The sequence below is a fragment of the Capricornis sumatraensis genome, chromosome 7, assembly GCF_032405125.1.
Source record: "Capricornis sumatraensis isolate serow.1 chromosome 7, serow.2, whole genome shotgun sequence".
In the NCBI taxonomy this organism is placed as follows: domain Eukaryota; kingdom Metazoa; phylum Chordata; class Mammalia; order Artiodactyla; family Bovidae; genus Capricornis; species Capricornis sumatraensis.
In genome coordinates this window covers 61268334-61281586 of record NC_091075.1, presented here as the reverse complement: position 1 = coordinate 61281586, position 13253 = coordinate 61268334, and the positions used below count along the sequence as shown (strand labels likewise).

Here is a 13253-nt window from a genome sequence, read left to right as displayed (position 1 = left end):
AAAGGAATAAACAGTGTAAGGAGGTATCCTTGGGAAGAGAAGCTTACTCAAAGAACCAGTGAAGAGAGTATCATCACTCTACTGAATTGAGCTGAAAGGGCTGGGGCTAGAATGTAACTTGAACAGATTAAAGATTACCATTTAGGGCCAAGGTCTTTGCCTAAACTTCCTACATATGTCTTCCCACACAGGCATTCTTTTCCCTTCCTAGCCTCCCTTCCAGAGGTTCACAACCTTGATCTTTTACTACATCTTGCCTTTCTTTCATCAGCTCTCCCCATCTCTTCATCTTGTAATTAATACCCCATCTAGCTATCAGTTTTCCTTTCAGTTTACTTTTGAATCCTACCCCTAGCTCATTTCCAAAGAAGTTTGTTTCAGTGAGTAAATCCTTACCTGTACATTCCCTGCCCCTAAAATCACACTACTTTCTCAATGCTTTTGTGCATTCAACAGCCCTCCCTCAATATAAATTCCATTACTAAATGAAGATAAAGATTAGGGATAGAGAGTGTGAAGAGATACTAGTTGTAACTGATGCTACAGAAATGTAACTAACTTACTGTTATAAATAAATAAAACCTAGAGTTAAAAGAGGAGTAAGCATATTGTTTAGTCACCTGGAGGTAATTAACTTAAAAAAAAAAAAAAAAACCTAAGCAGAGGAATTTAGAAGCTATTGTCTCTATGGACTAGTAGTAGAGGTAGGAAAAGGATCATACATTATACACGGAGGATTCTCTGCTACTACAAATTTTCAAAAATACCTCTTGAGAAAAATTTTTAATGGAGAAAATCAACCCTCACCTCAGCAGATGATTCTCCTGAATGTTTATTAAAACTTTGCCCTTTCATTTTACCTCCAGGTCATACATGACATCTTAAGGTTAAACCAAGGGAAATTACCTCTTCTCACATACACAGAAATATGACATTATGAAATTAAGAACTAAAGTATCTGTAATGGAATACAATGACTTTTAGGGCCAATTAAACTGTGCTATTTAGATAATCATTTTCTATGGGTCCCATAAACCAAAAACAATGGTATTTATTCTATTCCTCCGAATATCAGAAAAGTATTTTGTGCATGTGAAGCAAATTTAGTAGAAGGATACTCTACTAAACCTAGTTCATCAAAACATGCTATTCAATTCTCACCACGAGAACTGGTTTGTATATACTCTCCTTGAAGACCTCTCACCTGAACTTTTTCCTTTTCATTCATGCTTGCAAATGATCCCTCCACATTTCCTATTTTTAAGGAAAACAAGAATAACATTTCAGGTCTCAAAGACCAGGTTTAGTAGGCAAACATAAATAACAGTATTATGGGATTTCCCCCCAAAATAACCTATGACTAAGTTCCCTGATAGCTCAGTTGGTAAAGAATCTGCTTGCAATGCAGGAGACCCTGGTTCGATACCTGGGTTGGGAAGATCCGCAGGAAAAAGGATAGGCTACCCACTCCAGTATTCTTGGGTTTCCCTTGTGGCTCAGCTGGTAAAGAATCTACCTGTAGTGTGGGAGACCTGGGTCCAATCCCTGGGTTGGGAAGATCCTTTGGGAAAGGAAAAGGCTACCCACTCCAGTATTCTGGCCTGGAGAATTCCATGGACTGTCCATGGGGTCACAAAGAGTCGGACATGACTGAGCGACTTTCACTTTCACTGGGTATCCTACTTACTTTAATTGATCTATTTCTAAAAAGGAGACTGACAGGTCTCCCTTTCCTTAAAATTCTGCAATCCTATGAATATGGCTAGGAGATACCAGTGGTATGTCATTAATCCTATTCCTCAGTATTAACCACTATAATACAAATAATGAACGCATATAGCAAAGGAATTATAGTTCACATATTAAAAATGGAGAGCTGAGGATTAAATACAATAATCAGAACATTAGCTATGTAAAACAAAAGGCACTATCTGCTGCCCTTAAATAAAAATTAGGTATTTTCTCTATATACTGTAAGGAAGAAACAAAGTACTAAGTATATTAACTCAGCAAGAAATAAAAAATTCTTGGGTTTCTGAAATTTTGCCCAGTTTTTTAGTGTTTGCCCTGTTTTATCTGTGTTCTTGAAAAAAGGATCTACAACCATCAAGTATCGTTAACTGATTTTAAAACAGCTTGGCCTTCTTGACTTTGGTCAACATCCTATCAAAAAGTAATTTACTGTAATAGATAAGTAAAATTATAATGTTGTGCTTTAATGTATTTTTACTGAAATTAAATGATGGGAAATGAACTTTACAACATAAATATCTGAGTAGACGGTATATTACTACAGGACATACTTTCAGAAAATTTTAGAGAATTCACGTTAATTCTTTGATGAATGACAAAGCACATACCAAGTGTTTACCATCCTTTAGATTTGACCATCCTGTTCTAGGGAACATCATGAGTGGTCTTGAATTCCATTTGTTTTCCTTGACTACATAAAGATATAGCTTGCACAATACTTAGCCCTTCATCCTGCTACTCCAGTGAGAAGCAATTCCATCTCCAGGCTATAGTAACTCATAGGCCTGCTGAAAGCTGGTTATAAATGTCCTAGAGACACAAAGTAACAATCAGTTTGTCATCTGAAATAATTAATACAAATCCTAACAATATAGCCTCTTCTAATGATGAGTATCAATAGAGGCAGGAGTAATCCACAAACAGAATAACCCACTTCTGAAACAATTCAGTCCTTTCCATTGTAACAGGCAACCGTTTCAGAAAGATTTTTGTGCTTACATGAAAATTAAAATTACTACTTTCAGTATCAACTACCTCTAGATTATTCTAAATTTCTGAATCAGAATCTAGCCAAATAATGTTATATTTTCAAATAAATTAATCAATTGAAATTAACTCCAATTCACTTTTAATCAATTGAAATTAACTCCAAAGGACAAATATAATTTACTGCACTATCAACATACACTCATTACTATAAAGCTGTCTAGTAAAACTATCCACCTGGTTCCTTTTCTTATTTAAAGTAATGTGGAGGCTTAATTGCCTGTCCATTGCTGAGTACCCAGAAAGAAGATATAAACCATTTTCAGGGGAAAACACGCATGCATTTATTTTTAAGAATTCCCAGTAAAGGGGGAAAAAAATTCAACATCTTTAAAAATGTGTTTATTTTTTAAAAAATCAGTTGTGTACAAAAGTGTTTCGTAGTTTTTAATTCTCAAGACAAATACCCAGCCCTCCACCCCCGGCCCACCCTGCTTCAATGGTCTTTCTGGTAACCCACCCATTATCCCCTTACAGGAAGTTAACGGCTCAGAATAGATCCTCCTATAGAATTTATCATCACTAACAGATTGTTTAGAATAGAGATCTAGAGAAGCTAACAAGCAAGATTCTTTCTCGGTGAGGTTAATGAGTATCCCTATAATGGCAGTAGACTTCCAGCAGACACCACAACAAAGCACCATCAATTGCTGAAAGCTAAAAAATAGATATTATTTTCAATAGTATTCCATTTTCTATTGGAAAAGTCTTTAAATTACATTAAATAAGTCTCTTTCCCCCCAAAGAAACAGTCTAGCTTTTATTACGATGCCTGTAAAAAGTAGGTAACAGCAAGCACACAAGGATCATTTAACAGCACAGTGCAAATGATTTTTGAATCCATTCATCCCCAGGACCAACTGATAAACTGTGCCACTCTGATTATATACAGCAGCATTGAATATATACATATACATATATATTCAATGCCTGGTTGGAACAACCAAGCAAAAGGTGACACATTCACAACTTAACATTTAGGTGATGATCACAGGTTTATGAGGGTAGATCAGTCCAACAGAACAGTAACAACAAATGGGACAAGTGAGATATTGACATTTCCCTAGCCCTATGCCACAAGATTTTTGACCCATATTGCAACAGTGCAAATAGAACATGTGACATAGTATGCAGACAAGGCAGAAAAGTCATACTTTAGAAAAGGCTATTTATCAGTAAATATTTCAAGTTAACTTCTCCCCCAGTGATAGTAAACAGCTGATTTAAGCATTTATTTTTAACTAGTACTAAAAGAATGGAAATGCAAATTTTCAAAGTCAATGGTTTGTACAAGAAAAAAGTGATTCATACATTATTTTGTAAAAATCCATGAAATAAAGTTAACTGTAAACAGCTTCCTCTTTCCTATCCAAACACTGTTTCCATCTATGTACAAGAAAGTACACAAGGCTCCAACTGTCCCATGCCCAAATGTATCTCTAAAACAAAACAAAAAAAAAAAAAACAAAGCTTCTGTTTCCTGTGTTACTAACAAGGATTGTGGACACATTATTATACCCCTATTGCAGAGTTTTAAAAGCTCCAATCAGGCATACACTTAGAGCTAAGAATTGCTTTTCACACTGATAAACTTGTTAAGCAGCAGTAACACACATGCTGCATTCTGTACTGCATAAATAAGCAATATGTACTTTATCTGCCAATTCTTTCTCATACTTTAAAATTATTTTGCATAGTTTTATGCACTATCAGCAATCACAAATGTGAAACACTTCTCCCCCCAAAAAAAACACAAAAAAACAGCTTTTCATTTCACAGAAAATGCTTCTCAAAAGCAAAATGGTCAGAATATAAACACACATACATATACTCGAATGCATTATGTGTTTATGTAAATCACAGCCACAATTCCAAACATTTGGGAGAGCCAGCATGGAGCATCTAATTTAGTACCAAGTTCATCAAATATTTATATACCTTACCGTATACTTATCTGGATCACAAACTGCTACTTATTCATTCAGTCTGTACTGAAATACTAACACAACTAATTATTTGTTCTTTTAAAAGTCAGACACACACTCAGGAAATAGACCTGATCATCACAGAAGACTATTTGAGTATCAGTGACTTGCAGCAAACTGTCTGCCCAGATGGGATAAAACTACACATACATTTAACTATAATTTTTGAAGCCTTTACAACTAACAAATCACAAACCACTGAGAATTATAAAAATAATTTCCAACAGGGCATACTTTCCCTAGACCTGCATTTTTACTGTTCTTTTTCTAAACATACATAAGACAAGAGAAAAAAGCAACTGCCTTTATTTTTATGTTTGGGGAAATAAATCTACCTGTAGAAAATAGGAGAAAATAGGAAAAAAACAAAATCCCCGTAAGAAGGCGATAGTGGGAAATGTACCAGAAAACAGATAATCACATTAAATGTACATGAGGTAAATTTTTGAAATGAAGATCCATTATGGAGAACCTCTCATACCAAATATTGTAGTTTTCCATTTCCTGGGCACTGGGGATGTTGAATTGCAGTTAGATGAGTATACCCTAAGGGGCTAATGTGCATAAAAGTCATAGGCAAGTTACAGCTGCCACCAAGAGCAAAGTATACAATGCTTGATCCTTAGTAACTTCTGAGTTCTCTCTCTCATTTGTCAAACCACAGGACAATTAAATATACCCTGATAATACAGGCAAATAGTAAACTGGGTAGAGGTGTTTGATATTTAAAATAATGCAAATATTACTAACATTACCAAGCCACCCTCCACTAAACAAAAAAAAATTAATTCTAAACAACAATGGAACAAAAACTGTCCACATTTTCACACAATTCCAACCTTACCTCAAAATATAAAGAAAAGTACATGGTTTTAGCTATTTAAAATAAATAAAGAAAATCTTGTTTCCTTTGGCATCTTTAGAAAGTAACTAAATTACAATTAAAGAAGGTGATTGTATAAAGAAATTTATACTTAGGCAAACAAAGGGGAAAAAACAGCAACTTGTGTTTAGTATGCAATAAAATCAACTACAAGAGTTTTACTACTGATTAGAAAACCCTTACAAGTTTCTGGAAGAACCTTCACATCTTAACATTACAATATATTTAATAATGGTTCTTTTTATTGCTTCTAAGATTATTGAGAAGTCAAATGAAATTATGCTGAATTTACTGTTCAAAACTATTTTCCAAACACTTAACCATTATAATTTAGGATAAATAACACTTGAAGAAAGCAAAAACCTTTTATAATATGACTTTCCATATACAGCCTTACTTTAATTCATTCAGATTTCATTACATTTTTGTTATTTTTGCATTGGTCCTGAATATTTAATAAGAACTGTGTTTCTATGTATAGAACTGCCTACACAAATCCATTTCACCCTTCATAAAATGTTCACATTAGTGTTAGAGCTTGCAAAACTAATAATTTTCAAACTTTAAACTTGGAGTGAAGTGTAACTTTAATACGTATAGAAAGTCTGACTATGTACAAGAGAAGGTAAAGTTTTCAATTCTCATATTATCAGAAACATCATAAAGAAAGCTAGATTTATAACACACTTCTATTCCTATGTGCATCTGAAGTATGTACAGTAAAACACCAACACAGCTTTCATGTGTTAATAGGGGAAGTGCAAGCAATCTCTATAAAGCCAAAATCAGGCTAAAAACCCTGCAAACAGTTGATTTCATCCTTGCAAGTTCTCAAAGAAAATTCCATCAGTTTAAAAATCAAAAGACGTTAAATTCACTGAAAAATTAAGCTGGGTTCTTTTCATTTCATCTGGGAATACTGCAATATCAAGTATTTACTGTTTTTACAAAAAAAAAAAAAGAAACAAAATTGGCAGCTCCATTTTTACAGTATTTATATAGGAAAGTTTTAAGAGTGGAGAATTGTGACAAAACATTCCAAATGGATGACCTAAAATGGAGCAAGGGATACTGTCCTTCAGCACATTTCCCCACCAAATATAAAGAAATTTAATATTAGAATATTAGCTGTGTGTGGAAAGAGGGGAAAAACAAATATGTTGTCCCAGTCTGTTGACAAGGACAAAAAGGCTCTGACTAGGTCACCATCTTCATTTCTGGATAAATCTCGTATTGAAGAATTCTCAAATGCTTAAAATGGTGGTCTTTTCAGCTACCCATCCTAAGAAGTCAAGTACAAGCATGCAAGTAAATTCACAGGCACAGAGGATCCATGTTAAAAACAGTTAAGGTAGCTGTGATGCAACACCAACAATTTGAATGGCCCTGACACACTCAAAATATTATCTTAATTATTCAACGAAATCCTGAAGCAAACTCTTGCTAGTCTTGGTATACTGCTAAACACTAAAGTAGCATGTTTTTTCCATGGTTTTAGCTTAGCTCAAAAGAATTTTTACACTATTAAGTAAGAAAAAAATTAAAGTATTTCCCCTTTTTAAATTTACACAGACGTTTAATTAGCTTTATTTACAGAGCAGGGATTTTTTTCAGTCTCCAATGGTGCCTAGATAACATCATTAGGCAAGAATGCCAGTTTAAAAGAAATCTATGCAGAATCCTAAAAATAACAGATGTTGATGCTCCTCCAAGAAGGGGCAAGCTTGACTATATCAGCATCTCTCTTTATGTTTCAGTTACTCAGAAGCAATTCTGTTGCAGTCTCTACATCCCATGATTTTGAAGACAAGGCCACTATTACCGCATTCTGTAGAAAAGAAAAGGGGACAAAATAAAATCTCAAGGAAATATTTTTAAAATACCGTATCACTCACTGTCTTTATATTAAAGAAACCACACCTTGTTTTTTCATTTTTAAGTTACCCTGCACTTGCAGTGCATTAAAAACTCTAAAACCAATGGCTAGAGCTTCTTTGGTGGCTCAGAAGTAAAGAATCCGCCTGCCAATGCAGAAGACACAGGTTTGATTCCTGGTCGGGGAAGATCCCACATGCAGTGAAGCAACTGAGCCCACGTGCCACCATTACTGAACCTGTGCTCTACAACCCAGGAGTCACAACGACATGTGCCGCAACAAGAGAAGCCATCACAATAAGCAGCCCGCATGCCACAACTAGGGAGTGGCCCCAGCTCACCATAACTAGAGCAAAAGCCCAAGCAACAGTGGAGACCCAGCACAGCCAAAAATAAGCAAATAAAATTATTTTTTAAAATAAAAAATCAATGACTGGAACCAGCCAAAGTTAAAAAAAAATCACTAGTTTTAATAACAAAGTTTGCTTATTAAAATTAGATTTAGAGTACCACTGAACCACTTTTGTCAGCCAAGGATTTGCAACAATAATTTAACAAATAAATAAAAATCAACATGCCTGTATGTACTTACCCTATCAAAGCCCATAGCACATAGGTTTTCTATTTTTTTGGTGTACTCTGGACTAGAAACTGGTGCTCCAGCATACACATGTGCCCAAAGTCGAGCTGTCTGTTTGAACATTTCAGGATTTTGTTTGTACTATATGGAGGAAAAATTGTTTGATATGACAATGCAGTTATAGTATTCAAAATAGGAACTCATCTCTTAATTGCCTAAAAACCTGATTTTTCTAAATAAATATAGATTAGATTTTTTAAATGTGACTGATTCACTTTCCATAGCAAACTATGTCACTGAAGAAAAGACTGTTTAACGTGAACTTGCAATTCACAAGTTGCACTGATGAAAGAAAAACAAAGATATAATATTTATCAACTTTAATCTCCAATTTCGACAAAGTAGTAGAAAACTAACAATAAACGGAGTTATTAGAGATGCCTCTAATCATCGTGCAGTGGGAAACATTACACAGATAAACAGAATTACTAGCTTCAAAAATTACGTGGACAGTAACTAATAAATGTGACTAATTTTTGTATTAATCACAGCTTGGGCTAGAATAGAGCTGGCTATTTTGTTAAGAGTTGTATTACTATAGTGATTTAAGGAAACCCCATGTGCAGTCCTAACTTAAGCACATGTTTTAAGATGATTATGAACTCACGACAGAGCACTTTTTAAAATGTAAGATTCTTCATATGCATTGGAAGAGGTAAATTTATTCTCAAGTATTCTGAGAATACCATTACTTAATAAAGCAAATTATAAATTTAAAATATTAAATTCACTTTACTATTTCTTAAGATGTTTTATACACATTGCGTATTTCTATACATTAAAATAATAAATCTAGTTTATACCATTATTAACAAGGAAATAAGTGAGAAGACCCAACAGAGTCAAAAGAAAACTGAGTCCAATCTCAAGAGGCTCAGAACTCAACAGGAAATCAAAGCTGAGGCCCAAGCCATGCTTCTATCAAAACTGAAATCAATAGGACATATATAACATGTTAAACCATAATTCTAAGCACTCTACAGCAAGTAATAGTAGGACATATTAACAAGAATATACATAAAATAAGGAGTGAACAGTTTTTCAAAGGAAAGGAAGAAGTTTGCAAGAGGAAAAGTTTTCTTAGGCAGGAGGCATGACAGACTGGGTGAAATGACATGTAGGAATGATCATCTTGAATAGCATGAGTTTGAGGAACAGTAAGAATTTAGAACTGTGGTGTTGGAGAAGACTCTTGAGAGTCCCTTGGACTGCAAGGAGATCCAACCAGTCCATCCTAAAGGAGATCAGTCCTGGGATTTCTTTGGAAGGAATGATGCTAAAGCTGAAACTCCAATACTTTGGTCACCTGATGCAAAGAGCTGACTCTTTGGAAAAGACCCTGATCCTAGGAAAGACTGAGGGCAGGAGAAGGGGACAACAGAGGATGAGATGGTTGGATGGCATCATCGACTCGATGGACATGGGTTTGGGTGGACTCCGGGAGTTACTGATGGACAGGGAGGCCTGGCATGCTGCTGTTCATGGGGTCGCAAAGAGTCGGACATGACTGAGCAACTGAACTGAACTGAAGAATTTAAGAGACAGTTCAAATCATGGAGGAACTTTTCAAACTAAATAATTTGGATTTACCAAGCAGGTGACAGCAGAGGTATTAATAGGTTTTTAATAGTAAAATGAAATAGGATTTGAACTTTATAAAGCTAACTGCTATCAGTGTAGAAGGTAAAGAGAAGAGGCTGAGGTAGGAAATTCCATCAGAGCAGTCAAGTGAGAATTTTTAAATATGTGAACTAAAGCAGTTAGAGAAGTATTATGACAGAGATATTGAGATATGAGAGAAAAGGAGACACAGAGAAGTACTCCATATCTGTGACTTGGATATATAAACAAGCTGTCTATAGAAGGATGGACAGGTTCACAGGGTTTAAGAGTCTGCCTTCAGTTATGTGAATGTTGTACTAAGGTACCCATGGGATATTCATATAGAGCTCTCTGGTTCCAAACAGGTTTTTGGGTTTAGGAGAAAGGTCAAGCCTGACTATTGTTATCAACATACAGGTGACAACATCAGTGTGGATATGATCATCCAAGTGAGAGTATAAAATAGAAAGTAAAAGAAAGGATGTAGTAAGAACTGAGGAAGTGTATTTAAAAGGGAGGAGAGGGAATTCCCTGGCAGCTCAATGATTAGGACTCCACACTTCCACTGCAGGGGTGAGGGTTCCATTCCTGGTTGGGGAACTAAGATTTTAGAGGGCGGGCAACATGGCCAAAAAAAGGGGGCGAGGGAGTAATGGTAGGAACTAAGAGGGAACAACCACAACTACAAAGATAGGAAGAGAAGTCAAGAGATGAAAAAAACTTCTGGGTTAAAAAAAAAAACAAAAACCCTACAAGGCTCAATAAATCCTAATGGTTAAGAGTAGGAGCTGGCAACCTTTCTTACAATAATTATTCAGGCTTTCAGACCGTGTGGTCCCTGTCATAATTATTCAATTCTGCCACCTTCTGCTGTAAACAAATGGGGGTGTTCCAATAAAACGTTATTTACACACCAGTCTGGTTGTAATTTGCTAACCTCTGCCTTGGAAATCAAAGATCAGAACTGAAAAATATTGATTCCATTTGGCAACTACAAGGTCCTAGATAACTTTCACCATGCCACTTCAGTGCCACAGCTGGAGCTGATTAACAGTATCATCAGGGAAAGATCATCACTGAATTAAAAGACAAATGGACACACACATGAAGTAAACTGTTAATCATAGAATCAAGACAGTAGGCAGATAAATGGGTATTCACTGTGTAATTCTTAAAAACGGCACATTAGGAAAAAACAACTGACTGTACTGGGTTTATTTAATACACCCAATTAAACTACTATGTTAAAAAAATCACTAAATTAGGTTTTCACTATTATATGTAATATAATAATCTCACAGCAAGAAAGGAAACCATTTCCAGATTTAGTTTCAATAGACATATGCTAATGTCCTAACCCTGCAAACCACGAGGTAAGGAAGTCTTTCAAAAGGAACCATCTTACCTGATTCGCCACCACTGCATCTTGTGGGTCGTCCGGTTCTGCAGCTGCCAGCAGCGCTTGTAATGACAACAATACCGTGCGCAGAGTCATCGCTGCCGCCCTAAAATTCAAAACCGGAAGATACCCCAGTTGAAAACAGTTTGCATGACAAAGTAGATGTTTTCTGAATAAATATGGAAACTACTGGAGCTAAAAAAGACTTTTATCTCAATCATATAATTAAGTCTTAGAAATGTATAATTATATAACTGCCTACCATACATATATATTTTTAAAAACAATATATATATATAATATACAAATATATATATTTTAAAACAAGTAGATCTTTCCATTTCTTAAGATAACTCAAATTGCCTTAGCTTCCCCCCTGCCCCCATTACTGTTGCCAATATTCTGGTCAGCTTTATCTACTGACTTAACTTTCTATCCATTTCTCTAGACATAAAGGGACAAAGTAACATGTGAAACTTCCTTTCTGTGTAACTCTAAAAACAAGATACCATCAAGCAAATATCCTTTACTTTCAAGAAAGTATAAAATTACTTGGAGGGCATTATGCTTAAGTGATATGTCACACACAAAAAATATAATAACATTTAAATGTGTAATCTAAAATAAATAAAACAAACTAGTGCCTATAACAAAAAAGTAAACACTAGTGGTTAGCAGTGGGAGAGAGGAGAAGGGAGGGGCAATATAGGAGTAGGGATGTGTTAGGGTTAGTTATTCAGTTGTGTCTGACTCTTTGTGACCCCATAAACTGTAGCCCAGTAGGCTCCTCTGTCCATGGAATTCTCCACGCAAGAATACTGGAATTAGTAGTCATACCCTTCTGCAGGGTATCTTCCTGACCCCAGGATTAAACCTGGTCTCCTGCACTGTACAATACTTGATCATCTGAGCCACCAGGGAAGCCCAGGGATGTAAGAAGCACAAATTATTAAGTATAAAATAAGCTGCATGGATATACAGTACAACAAATTCCATGGACAGAGGAGCCTGGCAGGCTAAAGTTAATGGGGTTGCAAAGCACTGGGCACAACTAAGCACTTAACAGTAACATAGCCAATCTTTTATAACTACAAATGGAATACAACCTTTAAAACTTGAAAATCACTATACTGTACACCAGTAACTTAGCAACTACAATAAAAATTTTTTAATGAAGAATGAAGGACAATAAATCACTCCATAACATTCTGAAAAAAGAAAGCATTTTGCTTAATATTCATGCTTCTAAATGTTCATAAAGCAAATATTTATCTAGAAAATGCTGCCTACCTAACTAGTAAGGATTCTGAGCATTTCTGTTAAAAAATTATTCGACCAGTTACTATAAAAATATTTATGAATACAACAGTGAAATAACATAATAGTGAACCATTTTAAATGTAGAAGATTATTAAACAACATGTCCATTTTCACCACATGTTCAGTTCAGTTGCTCAGTCGTGTCCGACTCTTTGTGACCCCGTGAACTGCAGCACGCCAGGCCTCCCTGTCCATCACCAATTCCCGGAGTCCACCCAAATCCATGTCCATCGAGTCGGTAATGCCATCCAGCCATCTCATCCTCTGTCGTCCCCTTCTCCTCCTGCCCTGAATCCTTCCCAGCATTAGGGTCTTTTCCAATGAGTCAACTCTTTGCATGAGGTGGCCTAAGTATTGGAGTTTCAGCTTCAACATCAGTCCTTCCAAAGAACACCCAGGACTGATCTCCTTTAGGATGGACTGGTTGGATCTCCTTGCAGTCCAAGGGACTCTCAAGAGTCTTCTCCAACACCACAGTTCAAAAGCATCAATTCTCTGGCGCTCAGCTTTCTTCATAGGCCAACTCTCACATCCATACATGACTACTGGAAAAACCATAGCCTTGACTAGATGGACTTTGTTGGCAAAGTAATGTCTCTGCTTTTGAATATGCTATCTAGGTTGGTCATAACTTTCCTTCCAAGGAGTAAGCGTCTTTTTTTTTTTTTTTGGAGTAAGCGTCTTTTAATTTCATGGCTGCAATCACCATCTGCAGTGATTTTGGAGCCCCCCAAAATAAAGTTTGACACA

General features: G+C 35.8%; 1 protein-coding gene across 4 annotated transcripts in view; it reads right to left on the bottom strand.

Annotated features, from left to right (window-relative positions):
- Positions 1 to 3284: 3284 nt before the first annotated feature.
- UBE2K (ubiquitin conjugating enzyme E2 K) overlaps positions 3285 to 13253 on the bottom strand; it is a 69581-nt gene continuing 59612 nt past the window's right edge. For 2 of the 4 annotated variants that reach the window (XM_068974825.1, XM_068974827.1), the window contains 3 exons: positions 11190 to 11289; positions 8135 to 8263; positions 3285 to 7495 (listed from right to left, as the gene is read on the bottom strand). In XM_068974825.1, coding sequence (XP_068830926.1) covers positions 7421 to 7495; positions 8135 to 8263; positions 11190 to 11289 — 304 coding nt within the window. In that variant the 3' untranslated portion in view covers positions 3285 to 7420. The remainder of the gene's footprint in view (positions 7496 to 8134; positions 8264 to 11189; positions 11290 to 13253) is intronic. The other 2 variants (XM_068974826.1, XM_068974828.1) reach the window with 2 other exon arrangements.